Source organism: Stylophora pistillata, chromosome 12, assembly GCF_964205215.1.
Source record: "Stylophora pistillata chromosome 12, jaStyPist1.2, whole genome shotgun sequence".
Lineage (NCBI taxonomy): Eukaryota > Metazoa > Cnidaria > Anthozoa > Scleractinia > Pocilloporidae > Stylophora > Stylophora pistillata.
In genome coordinates this window covers 27,723,120-27,745,464 of record NC_142530.1, presented here as the reverse complement: position 1 = coordinate 27,745,464, position 22,345 = coordinate 27,723,120, and the positions used below count along the sequence as shown (strand labels likewise).

Here is a 22,345-nt window from a genome sequence, read left to right as displayed (position 1 = left end):
CCACGAAAGTTCTTGAGAGAAACTTGTACACGTAATAATAATATTGGCGACGTCAATTAGGTTTGAAACCTCGAGTAGTATAATTCGTTTTTATACGCAAGGGTAAACTCTTTGAAACCTGCTGGGTGTGAGATTTTTTTTATGGATGGTTGAGTTTTTGCCATATCGTTCCTTTCAGAGCGCTCTCTAAAGGTTAAAGCGATGAAAGTATCACAACAAAACAACATACTTTTTTATCATGTATTCGCGAAGTAAATTTTAATCTCGTCGCATTCTAAAAAAGTGTTCCATTTCGGCTTTCCTGTAAAACTCAGGCTTTTGTTGTTAAACCTTTCGAAACAATAAAATCTGCGAAAGACAAAAAAAGAAAGGGAGCAAAAATTATATATTATTGACCAGAACATTCCAAAGCTATAAATATATCACAGATGTTACTTTCGTTTCGATTATTTCACTCGAAAAGAGCACTGAAATTTGCGTCCTTATCCATGCAGGTGATTCTGTGTTAAGCAATGCATGATCAGTAGACACTTCTAATTTCGTCACGGGGGTTTTCATAGGGGAGGACTTTACTTTACTCTCACTACTGATTAGTCTAAATCATACATAATGTCTTGTGCATGTCTTAACATGCTTACTGTTATTACTGTGGATGTTGAACCAAATCTTTTGAGAACAAAATGATAGACTGTCTTTGGATCAATTGTGCCTCAGGCGCTCACTTGGACATAAATCTTGCAGACAACTGTTTCTTGTCCTATGTGTAGCAAAGATAAAGAGAAAAAATATCTGTACACATGCAGGCAGTGACATAACTTTATCAGTAATTAGGCTTACTGGAAATTTGTTGGATGTAGTTTCAGACAGCTAACAGCACAAGAGTTTTCCAACCCTCTTAAGATCCCTTTATTCTTTCTAGCCATTTTCAGGACAAGAAGTGTTTTCTATGTTCAGAAGTTACTTTAAAATTTCTTCAGGGGGCAGCTGATGATTTCCTTTGAGATTTGCTCATAAAGGCAATACTCTTACTAGTAACTCTTACAACAGCTTACAATATTTCTGACACCAAAGGGAAGCTGAATGTAGATGCGGAGACAAAAGTCTTATTTTTTATATTACCCAAAGAGATTAGCAAAATCCCAATTATCCAAATTGTTATGTTGAAAAGAAATTAACCCTGATCTACTTTTTTTCCTTGGTTGTCATGCAAAATAATAGGATTATTTTAATCAGTACACAGAGAATACATATCAACACTTAGGACCTCTTTGGTACTTGATTATATTGGGAGATGGTTGACCTGTCAACATTTGATGCTACTTACAGTAGAAGGATAATATTTGAGATGATTATCATTTAATATTGCTACATGAATTGTGTGTGATTTGAAAATATTATTTATGTGCTTATATTTATATTCGCGAGTCATATCATTAGAAAACAATTAAATAATGCCAGGTAATCTTCAGCATTTGTCTGCAATTTCTTATTGATAGATAATGTAAATGCACACTTTTTAAGACTTCAGGTGCTGTGATTGTTCTTGGTAGCCCCCCTTATATAATTAGGTGCGTAACTAAGTTTTCAATGCATCCAGAAACAGGGACTTTATGAAGAGGGGCTAATTTAAGAAGTGGGCTTACTAGGATCTTATTAAGGGCTTTTATATGATATTGCCTAGATGAATACCACATACGTCATAATGTGTATTTTTTGTTGAAAACCTATATATATATATAAGTGTTCCAGTTGGAAACTAACTGAGAACTAAAGGAAGTATATTTTAAACTGCAACACCCTGGAACAGATTTCAATGAAACTACTTAAACAGAGTTATTGATTTGGGAGAAAGAAAGAGGACTGGGGCTAATCACAAACCTGATAATTGCGATGGAGGCTTTTAGGTAGGGAATATAAAATAAGAAGGGAGGTTATTTAAGTACTCATATTCTGACCTGAAATATGTACTGTTGTACAAGTCGGACTCTTGTATAAGTCAACCCCCATTTTCAAGGTCAAAAATCAGATTTTTCATCATTTCTAGTTAGAGAAATAAAATTCAGACTGATAGAAATTTCCCAAAAAGTTGATCTCTTATTTCTGAGAATGTTTTGAAAACATGTTGAAATTAAAAAAAAAACTGCAGAGCCAAATGTAACCATTTGCTGTGAAGTTTATTAGCACTTGTTTATATCACCACGATTTAAGCATTCATGAGCACTTCAATTTACTAGAGATCTATTTCAACATATTTTGTAAATTGCATTGAAAATTAAATATTCTTGCATTAAAGTGACCTTTATTTTAATGTTAAGTTTGAAATTAAAGGAGATTTAGTAAACAAAGGGTCAATTTTTTTCCAATATTTGATCAATAAGTTATGCATAAGCTTGCCTTACTGTAATATTTTTTTATCTTGCCTAGGGTACCTACTTCAAAACAGAGAGCTCCTCTCCCACCCCAGAAGGTCTTAAAATGTAATCCAGAGGAGCTTGAGATCCACAAGGATGATATTCCACAAAGTTATAGTGCATCTCATCGCAAAGCATTGCTGAAGCAATCACGTGACCAAGCCAAAGAGCCACAAGCTCTGATGTTTAGGAAGCTTGATGGCCAAAACGAAGAGCAAACTAAAACTGTGGAGGAGCAGAAAATGTCACTTTCTCATGCTGGGGAAAATCTTTTAGCAACATTTTATGGAATGCTTTACACAAATGATAGCACTGAAAGAGACTGGAAACTTGAAGTGGATGGATTTATTCCCATTTGCTTTGTGCAGGTCCAGGGAAATGCAAACAAGCCCTTTCAAATTATTGCTGTTGAGAAATCAAGACGAGTAAGTTCTACTTTCACCCTTTAATTCTGAGAAGTGATGAACATGCAACTTAGCCCCATGATATCCGTGGAATATCCAGCAAACACATAATGAGAATACTACAACTTATCAGGTTGATTAGTTGGTATCTTGATTTAAGTGTGACCAAATTCTCACAACTGATTTATTAACAAAATGTCAAGCTGCTAGAGGGGAAAATTAAGAACCATAATTATCTTGAGAGTGAAAAGGTCAGAGACAATTTCAAAGTATGTAGTTGATCCAGGCCTTGTCATTCCGAACCTGGACCATTTTGGTTGCCAGGGAGACTAAAACAATATTTTGGGGAGAATAAAGGAAACTTTCCCCACTGGAATAATTTGTTGTTAAATTATCAAAAATGATCATGAAAGTTTAATTTTTTTTTTGGCCCGATGAGAATGAAGTATTTTGATTCAATAAATTGAAAAAGTATTAAATCTTCTCTGAAACTAGAATTTTCTGTGTGCGGCTACGTTGTATTGTAAGACACTTCCAGAGATGTTGCTATTTTCTGGACACCGAGTACTTCATTAAATAAAAGTGCATGACAACTGCACTATGGCATCTGAGCTTAAATGGCACCTACTAATTCGAGCATAACATAACCAGTGCGGCTTTCGATAAGATTTGAAATAGGTGGCCACTTCGGTACAGCACCCGCCAGAGGGCGACTTGAGCGTGGCTTGAACATGGTGACTGCAACTTGAGCATGGTTGGTGAAATATACCCAGCGACTCACAACAGAATATCAGCCGGAGCCCCAGTGGGTGCCGGGTCTTGTTGAAAGCACTGCATAACATATTACCCAACTGTGCTGAGTAGAGTGCAAATGATGCACTAATTAACTATAAACATCACATGGGATTGGACAGTTAGTTATTTTGTGCTATAAAAAGCCTGTTCACTGGATGGCTGTACGTGGGCTTCTCTATCTGCTTTGGTTTTCCTGCCTGATGAGAAATGCATGCAAAAGAATGCAACTGGGTGACGAAGAACTTGTTGGATGTTTTGGAATGTAATAACGCTGAGTATTGTACTCTTAGTCAGGGCGTAAAATTGCGCCTAATACAGGCGCCAATGCGACTAAAATTTTCACTTTGGCGACCAAATCCTGAAAATTAGTCGCCAAATTGGCGACTAGAATTTCTAATCACACCCTAGCTAGAGATCTAGTGATTGTTGAAGATTCGATAAGATAAATCTGCAGCAAAGTTCCTCGTTAAGCTCGTTGCCAAAACGCAGCACATGCACGATGTCGAACGTAAGTCGACGGTTACTAGACGCCATCTTGGATTTAGGTAACCTATAATGTTGTATATGATTCATTATAGTGTCCTCTTTGTAGCTCGTGCGAATTTAGCGGGCTCATTTTTGATGTTTGTATGGCTGTATCACTGTGACATGATAAATCTAGTACAGTGACAGGGTAAAAATTTTTTGTTTAAAATATTTAGCAGCCAAGTGGCTACCGGAAAAAAAGGTTAATTTGTATGTAGCCAAGTGGCTATGGGAAGAAAAGGTTAATTTGTTAGTATGTATTTTGACTCACCCTACAGGCTCATCAAAATACAGCACAACTTGTAAAAATACCTTATGTACTCAGCAATACTACACACTAAAACATCTAATAGGATAAATATTCATTGAATTTACTAATTTTTTTTCAATTCTGGTTCTTGTTACCTTTTTTTTTTTTTTCAGATAAATGTTTTAATCATTTCTCTCCCAAGATTTTCCTCGTTATTCTCTATACTGTTTGCCATATGATTCTCATGATGTTAGATCAAGGAATTGAGTTATGGATCAACTAATGATCCTTTAATTGATATTTTTCTTTATTCTCATTACTAATGTCTGCTTGATACTTTATTGATGTTGTAAGGAGAGATTCTGTCTTGATCACTCAGGGGATTTAGAGGGTTAAAATGTAAGACATTTCATCAGTTTATTGGCGTTACTTAATCCATCCATGGAAACATCCCTTTCATTTTGAAACAAAGTTGCCCATTTGGTGACCTTTGTTGAATGGTAACATAGCAAACTGTGTGAGTCTTTTTTTCTGGTGACTAAAATTTACTCAGGGTGACCATTGATTTATTTTACTGAGGTCACCAAATAGTGACTGGGAAAGAATTTTTAAGTTTGGAGCCCTGCTGCAAAGCACTTATCCTAGGTTACATTGAAACAGTGAAATTTCAAACTTTATAAAAATTTTGTGTATTTTTTAATCATACATTGCCATGACATTCAGGTTGGATTGGCAATAAATCTTTCCTGAACAAAGAATCAATACCACTTCATTCAAGAATTGCATTTTTTTTTTTTTATCTTTCTATTATTGACCAAGCTCAAGGATAAGATGTTAGGATATTAGCAAAGTTCTTTTTTCTTGTCTCATAGACAACTTTAAGTCAGTAATGCCAGTATCCAGTCCAAGCTCAGACAATCAAGGACTTACTATCCAATGAGAAAAAATTTCTCCAATTATCTCCTTCAACGCATGAGCATATTATGCCACTTGTGTTGTTTTTTTGTTTTTTGCTTCAATCAAATAAACATTGGAAAGCATGTGTGGATGATCACTGTTCTTGTTAGTTTTGATCATAGTAGAATAATTGAATGTTACGTTTTTTCCCCTAGATAATGGAATACCAAGTGAACACAAATACAACATGTGCAAGGAACTCAACGTTTGTCAAATGGCAGGATGGTTTATCAATGTTTGGTGTGCGGTTTGCAAAAGAGGATCAAGCTGAACAGGTATGTGTTGTGAAAAATAAGATGGATCAGTAATAATTAATACAATTTTCCGTGTGCCCAAGTTATCTCTAAAATTTTAACCATTGTTATTTAGTAAGAGCTCAATTCTTTTCCAGTTTTCCAAATGGCAATGAAATGCTATAAGTTGTTTTAAAACCAATTTGGAATATTTTGAAAATAATTAAGGGTCATGAAGTCTAGTGACTACAAAACAATATTCCAATATTTTAATGGAACTTCTGTATCTATATTTCTCAGTCAACCCTTCCATCATTTATATTTACAGGAGTCTCAGGAAGCTAAAAATACTTCCATTTTAATTATCCTATCTCCTAAACAAATATCTATAGAATGATATCTAAATCTCTGCCGCCTCTTCAATATATATTTTTGCATTGTCTCAAAATTTTCCTTGGTTAAAAATTTTTCAAATCAATTTTATTTCTACTTTCCTTGGTGTCAGATCAAATAAATCCTTAGTATGAGGCTTACAAAGTTAAACACATTCTAGTTTGAAATGTGATAAACCCAAAGAAATGGAACAGGAGCATATAATTGTTTTAATGATACCCTTCCATTTCCTTTCCTTATCATAATGATGATACCGGCCTGATATTGAAGAAAAAATATTTTTTAGTGAAGTTCTATTTCTCAGCATTGTGAGACTTGTAAGCCTTAATTGACATTCTTTTTGACAGCCTGGCATGAAGAAATACAAATATTGGCTTCTCTCCTAAATTATTTGTTCAGCCTAAGCTTAGTTTGTGTGGATGTTTGCCATGTGCTTCAATCGTTACGTTTTTAAATTGCACTTGGCTGAAGTGTAGATATCAGAGAAATTATAATTATGTTGTTGGTCCTCGACAAATGAGCAAAATCTTCTGAGAGGCAATCATGGATAATAACAAAGTTAGTAACATATTTCTTAGCATGATCTATGATTTGCTTTTAACAACTATTTGTGTACAACAATAGAAAGCAATTGTTTTTTATCATCCAAAAGAGAATTCACGAGCAATGCAAGGGGGGAGGTTGTTCATTGCTAAAACCTGTATTAACCATTGGATCATTGCAATCATGTTAACTGATCCAAATTGGTGTGCTCTTTGTTGAGCTTCATCAATCACTTGAAATGAATGTTTGAAGAAATTTGACATGGTATTTAACAAATGGTGGACATGTGTTGACACAATTGGAATGGATGTTGACAAAGACACAACTGAGTTTTCCTTGTTGCAACAATTTCAGTGGTTAATCTTTTATCACATATCTTACTTTCCTACAAGTTGCTTTCTTTATTTTGGTATCTTTTTCTTTGTGAGGTTACACATTCAAGTAACCCAATTAATGATATGTGACTGAAAGATTTTGTTAATTAGATATTTATTATCATGATGTCACCAAGCTATTTTTAATCAGTTTATTCATGAATAAACAGTTCTTAACTACAGTGAAACGAATGGCTTCTACTTTGAGCAAGACAGCACTTCTATTGAAACAGCCAGAAAGAAAGGTAAGGTAAAAGTTAGATTTTAAACTGCTTAAGGTGAAAAAAATTCCATCTAAAATCTAAACAATGATTGTAGCAGTGGAAGATGTACTGTAGATCTGATTCCTTACCTATCACTCAACTCTCAGTATGTTATGCACTGATATCTTGTTTGAAATCACCACCCAGCAGTGCACTTTGCACGGTCCCCTTTCATTTGAAAAAGAAGGGAGATAAAAAGATAAAAGATTTACAACTGTCATGATTATGCACCTAAGGAAAATAAAGTGAAATGTGATCAAACTTTTTGTATGATACAATAATTGTTTTTGTTTGGATCATTGCTTGGATTGTATTTCTTATCCCTTAATTTATTTTCATTTATTCCAATAATTTAGTCCCTTAACCATTTTTTACATCACTCAGTTACATTCGGTAAGAGACCGCAGCAGGATACTTTGAACATAAACCTCAGCTTTGCTCTGTCAGATCCTAGATGCCAGAGGCGATAGCTTTCACGAGCTGGGCTCCTCTAAATTTAAATGGCAATAGCCAACAGGCTCTCTGTCAGTCTTTCTAAGAATGCAGCTTCATCAAAAGAATGAAATCAGGGTAATAATGATTTGTGTGTGTCTACAGGCTGTCATTGGAAAGATGTCTGATCCTGCATCAAGTAACATTCATCATACAAAAGTGTCACTTATGATCAAGCTACCTGACAAACAAACCACAGTTGTGTCTGTCCCTGGACTGTAAGTGCAGATGTTCTTGTAACAAGATGAGTTAATATTCTGCATAAATTATATCACTGACTGTTTGAAAACTAATTTGATTTATAAACTAAAGATTACTCATGTGGAAAACAGAGAAATGTGGGTATAACTGGTGATGGACGCACTAAGCATTACCCAATTCTCAGTCAGTCTGAAGTGGCTCACTCAACTCCCTCCTCTCCCTGATGAAACTTACTAAGCAGGAATCTTGTTTCTGATGTCAGTACTCATTATGGATTTTAACCAATCAAAATAGATGTTCTGCTTTTTTTCCTGAAACAAAGGACTTAAGAATCTAAATCTAGATTCAGACAGTACAGCCTTAGGTGAAAATGCTCACCTACATTTCTTTTTTTTTTTTTTTTTTTTTTTTTTTTTTTTTTTTTTTTTTTATAGCTTTCTAGGTCAACCTCTCACAAAGAATGCCATACATCCTTTAATCCTTTAACTCCCATGAGTGACCAAGACAGAATTTCTCCTTACAATATCAATACAAAATCAAGCGGACAAGTGATGGGAACATACAAAATTATCAATTACTAGATTACCATTTGATCCAACATGAAAATCTCAGAACTAAAATTGTAAGCAATGTAGGGCAGATAGTAAAGACAATTACTGGTTAAAGAGATCTTGGGTGTAAGGGATTTCAGACAGGGAGAAGAATGACTGACTTTGGACTGTTTGAGAATCAGGGTTCATCTACTGAGCTTTGGAACAATCAACAATTTTTTAAAAAACTGTCTACTGTAGGTGGTTGTGCAAAATGCTGAGGTCTGTTTGCAAGACAGTACAGTGTATTTTTGCTCCCTCCTCCTTTCAGTATTGCTTTCTTTGGTATTTTTTAAAACAAAAAATATTGAAGGGACTGTTGCATACTTTGTACTGAGAAGGGCCGCAGAGGTCTTTACTCTTGTAAATTTTTTGTTAGCGAGTAAGTCTTGACATGGTGTTGACACTAAAATCTGACCAAAAAAAAGCAGTTGGTCCTAGAATTGTAAATTCATGATGGAATATAATGTCATTGATTGTGATCATACATGTAAGTAAAGTTGTCACCTTACAAGAGGGTATGAAATTAACAAGGAGCTTTGCCGTGTAACTGCTACCATCATCTTTTACTTCAGAGGAAATGACTACTGCTTTTTATCCCTCTTAGACTCACAATGAGTGAACTATTTGAAGAGATATGTGAAAGAGAACATCTGAATCCCAACGAGCATCAGTTGTGTTTGCCAAGGACAGGAGCAAGAAAAGTCACATTTGAGTCTGGTACAGCCGTAGGGTCCTTGAAGATCAGGGAAGTTGCAATAATTAGAACAGGGGCTTTAGACAACAGTGTTGGGAATGTAGAGGTTGACGATGAATCAGTAGAAGACTTACTTGATGCCAAAGAAGAAGAGGTGATTGTTTTAAAATAATATTGCCATTACTATTAACTGTATAACCTATAAGATACGCTTATTTTTCTTTTCAGTATCACGTGACCACTGATTGAAACATGAAGGTCATGAGAATAAAGGAAATAACTGCCAACTGTAGAAGCTCTCCATTAGTAAATTCCCTCTTGTTAGTACTGTACGAAATCTATGAAGGATATTAAAATGTGCACTGATGTTCAGGTGTAAAAGGATCACAGTGTCATTTGTCATATAAAATTGTGACTTTCCACAGATAATGGTTATCTGCATGTGCTTTATGTGAAAAATAGCCAAAAGTTATGAGCACAGTAAATTTATCAAACAATTTATTCATCTATGGGTTTAATTATTTATTACCATTCATTAGCCTGGTACAAAATACACAAACGAATCAATAAACAAGACCTTACCTCGTAACTCATGTGTAGCCATAGCCTCCCTCCCAATGGAAAACGGTTTCTCCCAAGTGGCGGGGGGGTGGGGGGGAGTGAGTGTATAGCTCTATGAAGGCTACTTAACTTGTATTGAGAATCTTGTGAAGTCCACATCCCTGAACGCAGTGTAAAGCTTAAGGAACAGAAATTGCCCCACTCACCTTCGCTTTACACATTTGCCGTAAAAAGGGCTTGAACAGAAGAGTATAAGTTGGACATAGGGAGTTTTTGTCCAGATGAGAGAAGCTTGAATGAAAGTTACCATCAGGGTCAAGTGAATATTAATTTTCATCAGTTAAAATCGCAGTAGCATTTGTTGTGGTGAAATGACAGTGGCTATTACTATATCACAATGTGGTACCTATTTATAGTTTTGTTATTGTTAGTATTAACTGAAGTAATGGTTTTTAGCATTTAAGATATTATTAAGAGGCTTCTTTTCTTAACAGAGTAAAGTTCTCCAATTGATCTTTCCAAGTGGAATAAAGAAATCTTATCGTGTGTGTCTTGACATGACCGTGAAGCAACTGGTGATGAGAGTCTGTTCACGAGAAAATCTCAACCCTCGACACCACTCTCTGCAGTATATAGACTTTAAACATGAATTTATCGATACAAGTAGCACTGTGGATGAAATTGAAGTCAAACAAGTTAGATTAATGGATAAAAGAGGTAAGACACACAGTTTTGCAAAAGCACAGTCACTATAATAACTATATTTTTCTTTATTGCACTATTTATCCCTGTGTTAATCATTTAATTCCCAAGATCTGATTGTCAACTCTCCCCTCTCGCTGCTACACTTCTTCTAAATTAGTTGAGAGAATTTGGTGTTGGCTCAAGCTGATAACACGTACCCGATAAGTTTGAATATTCTCATTACCTGTTTGCTTGGTAATGAGTGGTAACTATTGGGAGAAGTTAAGCTTTAATCTGCATTTTCACCAGCGGCTTTAAGGTGACAATTATCCCTTGAGAGGCTTCTCATCGCTGGTAAGATCGATGTTCAAATTTTAGCAAGCTTTCCCATGAGAAGTCTTCCTGTCAGGAAAATATTGCTCGTGTAGATGCCTTGCTAACCGAGGGTGACTTGTCAAGGTGATGAAAAAAGACTGTAGGGAAAAAAAAACCTCATCTTTGCCAACATGTATAGCCATTTGGTTTTCCTTGACTAATTTTCTTCTTAAGGAGAACTTGCCGTTTTAAATGTCGCCTGCAGAGGAAGCGTAAATTTTTTACCTTTTTCAGGCGATCGGAGGTAAGCGTGAGGTCTACGAGAAGGGCGATTCGCGCAAGGGATAGAGTGCAGGAAAATAACGCTCCTCTCCGCGCTTATGACTTGTGATTGCCTTCACTCGCCCAGGATCGATTTCCGTGTTTTCTCGGATGCGGTCCTCGATCCTCCCGAGAAGGTTCGGAGAAGGAGCGCAGGCTTATTTCTTGAACAGCGGTCGGTGTTTTTGCCCGCCGCTCGCCTGAATACAAATAAAAGTTACATCTGTTCTGTCCCTTGTCTAAAATATGACTTGTTCTTAAACCAGTGTTAAGGCGTAACAGCGGTAACACCCTCACAATAACCAACAGCTCTGTAACTGATGATGACGCGACATCTAATGATCCGCTTAACAACACTCGTGAGTACATTGATGTAACAGTAATGTTGTGTATCATAACCCGATAACCGGCTGCCAATTATTACAGCAATTTTTTTTTCCTCAGAATGGATTTTGGCTTGAGAGATTGGCGGTTGTTATTTAGACAGAGTAAAGTGGGTGGCCTGTTTCTCGATTTTTCGAAGCCCTGTGACATAATCAAAAGAAAGCTTAATTGTAGGCAACTCGTCGTTTTAGATAACATGTGTTTTTTTTAGGCTTGTATTTTGTGCAACCTTATGGAACGCTCCACTGACAATAATCGTAACGCTCGTGCTCACCCTAACTTTACTTGAACTGCAAACTGTTCCCACCGATCATGTAAACGTGATCAAGATGAAATAAGAGGTTCTATGGTCAAGCGGGTAAACTCACCTACCTGGGGTCCCCCACCTTCATGTAAGTCCTTAAACCTGCACCAATTCTTTCTGTGTCGCCTGTAGGGTTTTCGGTGCAATCAACGATAAGTTTTTGATCAATCAGAGGGACCATAATATCTCAAGTACTTTATAAATCATCGTTACCTTTTAGACCTGAGAAAAAGCTGTGGTGATGAAATGGAAGCAGATAATTCTCTACCAGGCGAGGACAAGGAAAGCAAGATTACACTGCCGCAAAGAAGCAAGTCCTTAGAAGGACTTTCCGATGATAAACATGAGGTAATATAATCTTAGAAATAGAGCAATTTTTTTTCAAACGTCGTCGCTAACTGAGGGAAACAATATCTTATATTTGTTGTAGAATGCACAAAAGCACTCGTCGTCCAATGGTTGTGTTCCGCCCTCAGTGAGACGAATGGATGGTGAACATTCCAGCTCGAAGAAGCCTCCAATACGCCCCTTACAACCGCAGTCTTCTAAATCTGTGACTCCTCCCAAAAACCAGACAGGTCACGTGTCAAACGGTGCACTCAAAGAGCTTCCCTTAAGCCCGTTGAAGAGCGATATAATGTACGCTTCTTCTCCGGAACTGAGCGTTTGCTCTTCAAAATCGAACGAATCTCTTGTATTTAATGGCAACATAAAGACGTCAACACCAGACACGAAACGCAAGCGTAGGGCTGCTCCGCCCCCTCCCCCGCGCCCTGCTGCTCCCAAGGCGCTTTTTACTGAAAAGAAAACGGATATCCACGCTAACGGTGCTGCTGTGAAGACGAACCCTCCTTCGATGGCAAGTTCCACTACTCCTCAAGTCTCTGCCGCAAGTGACGGTAAACTGAAAACGAGTAACAAGAAAAGACCTGCCCCTCCAAGGCCCGACAGGCCCCCTCCCCCTCAGCTAGCACCCAGATTAACTACGCAGGGGTCCCAGGGAAGAAAAGACGTAGCGGAAGACAAAAGAGAGAAGGACGCGAGCGTTCTCTTGGAACAAAACAAGGGAATCACAAGGAGGCCAGATCGTCTGCCATTGCCACCGAAAGTGGAAAGGCATCGATCTGACAGTCAAGAAGAAGTTGTTGGGAATAACAGGAGGGGTTTGCCCATTTTTATCCCTCCTCCCCCACCAGACGAGTTGCCCCCTCCACTTGACGAGTGCGAAACTCCTGTTGGACCTTTGACCGATATAGAAGCTGACATATTGGAAGGTAAAGAGAAAAAAAACGCAAATAACCAAATGCAAAGTTTATTAAGTAACTCATCTGTCTTTTGTTAGTTAGTTAGGTAGTTAGTTAGTTAGTCACACCAGAATTGCCTGAAGAAATAATCGATTGCCCAACAGAAGAAATGCGTTTGTGTGTGAATGTGTGTTTTATGTGGGGCGGAGAGCAGACATTCCGTGTCAATAACTCAACTTCTTACACCATGTATGTTGTGTATAAAGGCTGGTGGATCTTAACCAGCTATTGAAGTTGCGCGATAAACCTTCGTAAAGTCGGCTTTTATTCCCATCTCCCCGAAAGGTTGAGTACCCTTTTGAGATTAAAATACTGGAGTCGCGAGAGAACACAGTTAGGCAAATACCGCGCAGACAGCTGGTGCAAGGGTTTTGTCAGAGGGTGTTAAAAAGTTGACACTTGGTAAACACTTTTTTTTTTTTTCGGTTCCATTCTTACCTTTTAATACTCCGAACAACTTGTCTTCCAGGGGCTGTGACTGATGGCTTCCCGATGACAATGAACGGTCTTGTTGGAATACATGAAATTGGAATGTTTGCTGTTAGCGGTATCAATGATGCGCGGGCTCAAGCCATTCAGGCAGAACCCGATGAAGAGCAGGAGAGTAAAGAGCACAGGACGCCAAAGGCAAAACAGGAAGTTTCACTAGCGCCTGCTCCTGAACAAGAGACATTGCCCGTAGTTCCACCTCCACCGTTTTACTCTGAGCCTGAATCTTTACAGGACACCACGCAGCTCAACGCCGACAAAACACCATTGGTACCCCCACCTGTGGTTCCTAAATCAGTTTTCGATGATATCCCTCCTCCTGTAATCGAAGCTCAGACAGTACAAACGGGCCTAGAGAACGACGTCAAGGATCACGATTCAGGGTTTGATCAAGGCCCCGAGAGCCTTATCATAACTCCTCCTTTAGACCAGGCGAAAGATGTTCCTTTGGAGCACAGAGAGGATCCTGACTCTGGGTCTAGTTTGGATGTGGTTAGTACCATTCCGCCACCAGCGGATTTTGAAACGCGGCCACTTACCCCTCCCTGCCAGTTTGCTAATCCTACGATGGCACCCCCTGAGGAGTTTATATATGTGGAGGATGGTAAAAATGAAGAAGAGCTGCCTAAGGAAGAAAAACTTGGGAAGAAACTTAACATTAACGAAGGTTTGTTACCCTGGGTGGACGAAACACAAGCGTCTTTTGATGCTACTATACCTCCCGAGGTATCCAATGACAGAGAGAATGAGTGGGTGGTTGTTACCGTAAATACAGAAGAAAGTACCCCTATAAATGAAAATCAGTCGGAGCATTGTGTTTATAAGGAGGCTGTGGAGACGAAAAGTCTTGACATATCAAGAGCAATAGGTGTCACCGATGTCTTTCCTAAACCAACAGCTCAAGAAGGAGTCAACAATCACGGTGAAGTTTCGACAGCTCCAGAAATTTTCAAGAACGCAGAAAGAACAACTGTGACCGAGAAGCAAAGTTTAGGAATACAGAGGAGTATATCCTCTGATAAGAACAAGGATATGGTTACATCACAAACTATTGACGTGAAGGAATCATGCAAAGTCGAATCCAACGAAGTCATCCTTAAAGATGAGAACTCTAGACGGGGTGAACAATCTGGATCGAAACAATTTTCAAACCCGATTGTAAAACCGGTTGAACCAGAAGGGGGGTCGATTTCGATTGTCAGAGAAACAGAAATCCAAGTTAAAGCCGGAGTGAACATACAACAGTATTCACTACCAGCGCTGACAGAAGATGTAAAGCAAGACTTCCAAGTTAAACCTGCAAAACCTGCTCTTCAGGTTAAACCTCCAAAACCAGACCTGCAGGTTAAACCTGGAAAGCCGGAGGTAAAAGAAAAGCCTGTGACAATAATCCAAGAAGCAGTGGTCAAAGTTGTACCGGAAGCAGTGAATTTACGTACCGAACTAGAGAGACCAGACCCACAAGAAGTGCGTGGAAATTTTGAAAAACATTCTAAGCCTGAAAAACCAGAAATCAAAGCTAAACCAGTCGCGCCAGTCAAAGAGGCCGAGGGTATGTTTGATGTCCAGAGGAATGCCCCCCTAGAAGCTGCAAAACAGGAACCAGGTGTCAAAATGAAACAACCAAAAGAAATTGCTCTTAACTCCGAAAAGCTGGAAGCACGAGCTAAACCTAGTCACCTTGTCAGAGATAAGGAATTCAGCGATATTAATTCTAACGCAGTAGTCATCAAGGTAGAGTCACTTGTGAGACCGGAAGAACTTGAATCAAACGTGGAGCTAGCGTCTGTCACAGAAGCAGAAGTCAAAGTCGACACTCAGCATGTTAGACCCTTGTCATTCAATTCAGCCGCGGAAGCTTTCAGGCCAAATGTAAAAATTCCGCCAGTTGAACAGGATCAGCAAGTTAAAGCTGAATTACCAGAACAAGTAACAACGTATCCTATTGAAGAGGTCACTACACAGCAGTCAAAACCCGAAGTTCAAATGTGTTTCACCACTTTTAAAGAGGAACAGAATGACCATCCGACTGCCCTTCCACAGAGCGAGCCCCCAAAGGAAGTTACTGTAGCTGGACAAACTCTGTTTGCGCAAGAAACTCCTTTAGAAACTGTATCAGTAGAGAGGATAGAAGTTGTCGCAGAAGCCCCTGTTACTCCACAAACCAAACTTGTCTCCTCTCCTGGCGATAAGTTTAAAGATTTAGAAGCAAAACTACAGAAGTTAGATGAAAAGACGGTGACTTCTTCCCCTGACTTCAACAAGTTAGAGAGTAAGGCAATTCCTGCACCTTACAAGGATGCAACTCCCACTGTGCAAATTAAGGACCCGTTCTCCGAAGATATTATCGTGGCTGAGATGAAAGAAGTAGAGTCGTCAGATTACGAATATTATGAAGCGCTGTTTAAGATGGAAACAGCTGAAAAGTCCAGCGGTGAAGTATCAACCATGCAGTCTATGCAGAAAGGTAACGTCGTCACAGAGAGGCAACCATCTGTTCAGGATAGTTTTACGACACATATGGACCTCAATTCCGAGCTCAGCTTAGATTTTAAATCCTTCAGACAATCTCCTGAACTACCGCGTCCCCCGTCATCATCTCCACCGTCTGTTTCGCCGCGTGGCTCCACTTTGCCTTCGCCAACTGCATTAAACAGCGACCGGTCAACTGACTCTGGATTTTCGCCGTCTGAGGAGCCCAAAGGTCCAGCGTCACCGGATAGGAAAACGTTCGAAGTCAACTCGCTTTCTACCTCAGGCACAATGGCCGTCCAGGCTCAAACGGTGAGTACCACACCGAGTGAAGAACGACGCCCAAAGTCTGTACAAGCATTTTCTGCGACACAAACGGATGTGAAAGTGGATACTGGGTCTGTGCAAGTAACCAAGCCGCACCTTTCAAAACGTCCCGTGGAAGTATCTTCAAAACTTCAGCGACCACTAAGTATGCCTGCAGGTATTGTAACCGGAGATCTCAAAAGCGAAGTTGTTCAAGACTACAGCAAAATAACAGAGGCCCAAGCAAGAAAATCTAGTTCGTCTTACTCCACTGATGGTTCCTCCCCATCACCCGGATCATCTCCCGTTGACAGCTCCAAGACTGAACTCGTGGACCTTCCCAAACCTCCACCTTTTACTGTTCCCCCTCTCCGACGCTACTCCGATCTTGCTGCTGACCTCAGTTTCATTTCATCTGCGGCCAAGGCAGCAGAGAAATCAAACGTGTCTGAATCCAAAGTGGACGTCCCTGCGAAGCCACCGAATCTGTTACTGAAGAGAAATCCAGGTACTGCTGTGGAAAGGCCTCGGAGCTGGGTGGGGCCTGAGACCGACAACAAGAAGAAGCCCTTGTTTGGGGGGTCAGCATTCAAACCTGTGTCGTTCAATGCGCAAGGTAAAAAGAGTGTTCGTCCGATTGAATTTCAAGTGAAGTCATTTACTCCACCATCCGCCGCTCCAAAGCAAGCAACTTCCTCATCTACATCGTATGCAGACTCCGCAACCTCGGTTCATAGCACGTTTTCAGTAACAGAGAGAGTGGGGGACAATGCTGAACTGGAGAAGACTTCAAAGCCAGCACCTTCTGTCCGAAGCAAGCCTACTGTAGCTAAACGCACAGCTTCCAGGGTTTCATCGTTACCGCAAGAAGAATTGTCCTCTCATCAACATGGTAAACCTGTTCCTAAGCTCGAAAGATCGACTAGTATCCCAGAGACAAAGAAAACAGAACCCATTGCAACTAAATATGAAATAGTCTACTCGAACAAACATTCTACGTCGCAGGGCAGTTCCAAAGACACCTCAGATAGGGGTTCGCGTTCAGATTTGCCGAGCCCTGTTATATTGCGTGACCAAACAGTTGGTCCAAGCGGAGTAACGCCAGGCAGGCCTCACTCTGCAATTTTAACTGGGTCCAAGTTTCACATAATCCCAGCTGATGAAAAACTTGCAAGTAGAACAGTTGCTACAGATGCTAATAAACCTGCCACTGTTCAACCCAAGGGTGTGTCTTGGACTCAAGCTAAGCACCAGACGAATGAAGAAAACAAACCGGTGTTGCAACCTTCAACTACAACTAAACCGCTACCATCCGCGAAAACGGCTGCAGGAGCTGACACCAAACCACTTCCGGCTGTAGTGAGGAGAGCCAAAGCTGAGAATTTTGATCCTACCAAGAGGCATTCTCTTCCCAGTTACGTGATTGAAGGAGCCGATGGAAAACAATCAAGTATCAAGAAAAGTGGCAACGTGGAGACTAAGGTAATGAGTTGTACACATCAAATGATTGATTGAAATTGGAATAAGGATGAAAATCAACAATAATCTTTAAAAATCTACATTCTTTAATCTTTATACACGCTTAAGAATTCATCAAGCTACAGTACACAATTAATAAATTTATGGACTGTATTTCCTAGAGTAAGCACCCTGGCGCTTGTTTATAACTTAAAGGAGGGCGCGTAGTCAAGGAGGATGGGGGGCGCTTAATGAGAAATTATTAATCTGTACTGATTCCGTCGTAGTTAAAGTTTAAACAGTTTACAAATCAAGTGGCAATAGAAATAGGTTTTCCTTGTATTTTGACTATTTAAGAAAATGAGGGAGGATGGATGGACGGACGGACGGGGGAGGGCGCTTGTTTGATATCATGGCGTAGGGGATGGGCGCTCATTAGATCGTGGGTGCTTATTCGAGTAAATACGGTAGCTGTCTCTTCCTTCTTATTCTTGTAGAAAGCTTAAATAAAGTTTAGATTGCGCCAAAGTGACCTTTGCCACAGTATTCACCCACGAAGGTACCCGACCACGTTACACGCAACACGCCGAACACGCACGCATCTTGTCTGTTCTAATGCGGTTATCGACTATTATGATTACAATTTTTTTTTTCCATAGTTCCATTTCATCGTGAAGGAAGCAGACACCGATACAACTGTAGTACCCCGAGGAGTGGTAGCAGCAATGAAAGCCTTGAGAGAGCAACAGGGAACACCGGAAGGTATGCCGGGATTTCTTAATTTTATGTTCACTGTGTTGTGATTCGTCATGGTGGAGGAAACTGAGAGCTGCCTGCCTCGTGACGCTGTTAACTTAAGTATTTAAATTTATGGTTCGAAGCATGTTTATATTTGTTTGTTTTCGTAGTTTTTCCCTTCACACAGCCACTATTTAAGCAATAGAACACATTTTTGCGGGCTCTAGAACGTGTTATAGTTCACCACTAAATTTTCTCCGATTCCTATTGGTTTAAATTGATCACGTGACGCGATAGTGTTCATCTGTGGAGAGACACTATCAGCCCATAGTGCCCATCCGCGGAAAATACCCGGATGGATAGTACTCAACCGTGAAAATTTTTGAATGGTTTGACGGCCGCGAAGTTAGGCAGATCAGAAAAACAATGACTTTTCAATTCTGACAGGTATAACTTACTATTTAGCCAATGTACGGTTGCGAATTATTGACATTTGTGGTAGGTTGTACGCATGAATAAATATTTGATTGCTATGCATTTAGTGGGTTGTGACTGTTTTTCAACTGGTGGGCGGAAGAAAATTTAGTGGTGAACAATAAAGACAATAGTGTGTCTCGGAACTATCGGTCTGATAGTTGCACCTTGGGAATTTGATGTTCTTAAAACTAGCATATCTGTTTTAGGAACATCAAATTTCCGTGGGGCAACTATCAGCCGATAGTTCCTCGACAGAAACACTTTATTGTTTAAATAAAGCCACGCGGGGTGTTGGGAGAACAAGAGGAAAGCTTATAAATCCGCTTTTATGACATAACTAGTTACATGAGGGCTGTATGACCTGATATATAGCATCCGCTTGGAAACTGAATAGACCAATCAGAAATTGCGTACTATGTTCGTTAAGTTATAAAATGATATGCATTTTCGCCATATCTATATCTTAAGCTTGTGGTACTAGCAAGGAGAATTTTTTTTAACAATCAAGAGCGTATTGAATTGGTGGCCATTTCCTGTATTCTCATAACATTTATTTTTGATACAGCAGCAAGGCTGTGGTCTTACTTTTGCTCTTGGGCGACTCAGGAATTTTTAGTTTTTTCATACAAAGCTATGCTGGGCACCCTGGATTTGACAGTTTCAGAGCAGTGGGCTCCACTCGATTTTCCCTAGAGCACAGCCTTGAGCTGTGACAATGACTAGGGAAATAGACCACTTTCATAAATGGCTGCCGTTTAAATATTGTTTTGTTTAAATTTAAATTAGCCCTACTGGCCTCGCTTGAGATAATGTATTCTTTTGAATTTTGTACTGGAGAACGAGGCCAGTAGGGCTAATTTAAATTTAAACAAAAGCATATTAATCCGGCAGCCATTTATGAAAGTGGTCTATTAGATGCAAGTGAATTCACTCTAAGGGTTAAAGATGGAAAAAAAGACCAATTTTGATTAGCAGCTTTGAGATTATATTTTTACTTTAAAGTTAACCTAAGTTATTCGGTGTAAACGAAATCCTTGTGTAATCGATCAGATCTATAAAAGGGAAAATTATCACTTTTAAAACTCAAAGAACCTCAACATACCAATCTAACGCACAAAATCTAACATGAGCGGGGTGGGGTTGGAAGTGGGAAGACACAGGCGCAAAGAAAAAAGGTTTTGCTATGAACATTTGGTTCTTTGTGGGGGGGGGGGGAGGAGGGTATAACAGTCGCACTTAAAGAGCGAGTAAATTCGGGTTTCAAGCGAGGGATTTTGTGAGTTTCTCCCAATAATTGTTTGATCGGCTGTGCCAAGGATAATTCGCAAGAATTCAGGATGATTTTGATTTATTCGCCAGGAAACTGATGGAAATACCCGTGAATGTCACGATGTAAGTGCATGATTAAACCTTAAACGTTCACTCTGCATGTTGGTACTTTCAATATTTCTATCCTAGATTCATATTTTGGGGGTGTTTTAGAGAAACGTATTTATACTAACCTACTCTGTGAACGGAAATACTTATCCTCTCTGTGAACGCAAATTCCAGTACATTTTTTTTTTTTTTTTTTTAATCATAATCAGTTTAACTTTCTGAAGCTAGGCCTACAATAACAACAACGCAGACCTTCATTATAAACTTTTTATATCAGTTCGACAATTATACACTAAAATACTGTAGTTGAAACCACAAGTAATCCGTCTTTCCAGCGAAATCTGTCGCGCAATTCACCAGAAATCTGCGAAACTACATCCCGGCACCTCACTTCTGGCCACGGTTACTTTATTGTTTCGCCTCTTCCTGGTAAATCGCGCAAGGGTTGAGCAGTTTTTCTTAATACTCAGTTTCTGAAGTTTGTGTTTTTTACTCACTACAGGTGAGCTGGATCTTGAGTAAACACAGTGTGTTTAAATCATGTCGCATTGGTGGCTGCATCTTATCGTTTCAACGAAAGACAAAGAAGTTTATTAAATCAACACAAGGGTTTCGTTGTTGAGCCCGAAAATTTCTCCCACGTGACTCTTACGGTTAGAAACCAAGTCGGGGGGCAAAGCTGGTTTGAATCTGCGCTATGGTTAGACAGCTCTTATATGTAGAATTTAGTATGGGCACCCAGGTATGGAGGTTTATTGAATAAGCTCCTTTTATGATTCGTTTATTAAATTGACTTAAACGAGTTCTAAACGTTGACCTGTGCACGAATAGGGGCTCTCTTTGCATGAATTAGTAAACGGCAACGGTTTCTGTGACGGTAACACTATCGTGTAAATCATAGCATCGATTTGCAGGTGACAGTCACTTTAAGACTTAAAGTTTGCTACTGTTTTGGATGTATGAAGTCTGATTTGAAAAAAAAAAAGAACATCTCAATCAATAGATGAGATTATCTAGTTACCGCACAGGGTACCGTGATTTTATTTACCGTATCATTGTGAGAATACTGCGTCAATATGGACTCGCTGGGTCACGGTTTTTTTTCTTGCACCAGGAGCATAAATGTACTTAATGAGTTAATTAACGAAAGGAATTATCTAAGACACGTATTCGCCTCGTTGAAGTGTTGGTACACTATAATATAATATTTTCAGTGTCTAACACAATATATATTCGAGAGCATTAGCATTAGTTTCTATAACTAAAGTGGTTCATTTGCCACTCAATACAGTGCGTCTAGTAATGTTACTATCCGATCCATGGTCTTTCTCTTTTGGGGCCTGTCGAATTGAGAAGATTTTTTTCAAAGTGCGGAAATATTGTTTGGGCAGTTACCTAAACTCCGGATTTGTTTCTACGATTAATGATGGGTGTAAAATACTGAAAAGTCAAGTCGACGAGATGTAAAGACCAATCATGTAACAGTTTGTAAGGTATTACAACTGCTGAGATTCAGATTTATTTATGAATGGCATTTACAAGAAATAAGGTTTTTCGTTATCGTCGTAGAGCGAAGTCGCTTTCTACAGCTTCTAGGTGGTGATAAATACGTTGGTTTTTTTCTTCTGAAGTTATAAATTTTGTGGTTTCCGTTGAAGAGAAATTCTGGATTGTGTAAATTTTGCGTATGTATTAGTTTGCATTATAGATGAAATTGTCCAAAAAATGTAAAAAAGCGATCCAAGTGTATAGCGCTGTAGCGAAATTTGGATTAAGTAAGAAAATTGAATTTGTGATTACTTTTGTATAAGGTCAAATGAATATAATTATTTTGTTTGAGTATTTCTTTTTTTTGTTTTTGGTAAGATCATGTTTACCGTTTTTTTCTTTAGTGATTGTATAAAATGAGGAAATATATTTGTGATTAAAATTTTTCTACCTTGATATGTCCAATATAGATGAAAATAATTATTTTGTGCTATTAGAAAGATACAAAGTCACGAATAAAACAAATGTTGAATCGACAG

At 39.0% G+C, this 22,345-nt stretch overlaps 1 protein-coding gene and 1 long non-coding RNA gene across 6 annotated transcripts in view; one reads left to right on the top strand and one right to left on the bottom strand.

The window, feature by feature from the left end:
- The window catches only part of LOC111338297 (uncharacterized), a 23,665-nt gene extending 1,321 nt beyond the window's left edge, over positions 1–22,344 (top strand). Inside the window, exons 3-15 of one of the 5 annotated variants that reach the window (XM_088740342.1) lie at positions 2,425–2,836; positions 5,498–5,617; positions 7,056–7,130; positions 7,746–7,858; positions 9,039–9,282; positions 10,184–10,406; positions 11,276–11,368; positions 11,918–12,045; positions 12,128–12,971; positions 13,471–17,750; positions 18,386–18,488; positions 20,301–20,333; positions 20,821–22,344. In XM_088740342.1, coding sequence (XP_088596468.1) covers positions 2,425–2,836; positions 5,498–5,617; positions 7,056–7,130; positions 7,746–7,858; positions 9,039–9,282; positions 10,184–10,406; positions 11,276–11,368; positions 11,918–12,045; positions 12,128–12,971; positions 13,471–17,750; positions 18,386–18,488; positions 20,301–20,308 — 6,643 coding nt within the window. In that variant the 3' untranslated portion in view covers positions 20,309–20,333; positions 20,821–22,344. Of the gene's footprint in view, positions 1–1,751; positions 1,905–2,424; positions 2,837–5,497; positions 5,618–5,697; positions 6,527–7,055; positions 7,131–7,745; positions 7,859–9,038; positions 9,283–10,183; positions 10,407–11,275; positions 11,369–11,917; positions 12,046–12,127; positions 12,972–13,470; positions 17,751–18,385; positions 18,489–20,300; positions 20,334–20,820 lie in introns of those variants that run through there. The other 4 variants (XM_088740343.1, XM_088740341.1, XM_088740344.1 and 1 more) reach the window with 4 other exon arrangements.
- Positions 2,156–4,148, bottom strand: LOC148719464 (uncharacterized). Its single transcript, XR_015993758.1, has 2 exons — positions 4,014–4,148; positions 2,156–3,807 (listed from the first exon to the last, which is right to left on the bottom strand). It is a non-coding gene; the product is annotated as an uncharacterized LOC148719464 (long non-coding RNA).
- Position 22,345: the final 1 nt, after the last annotated feature.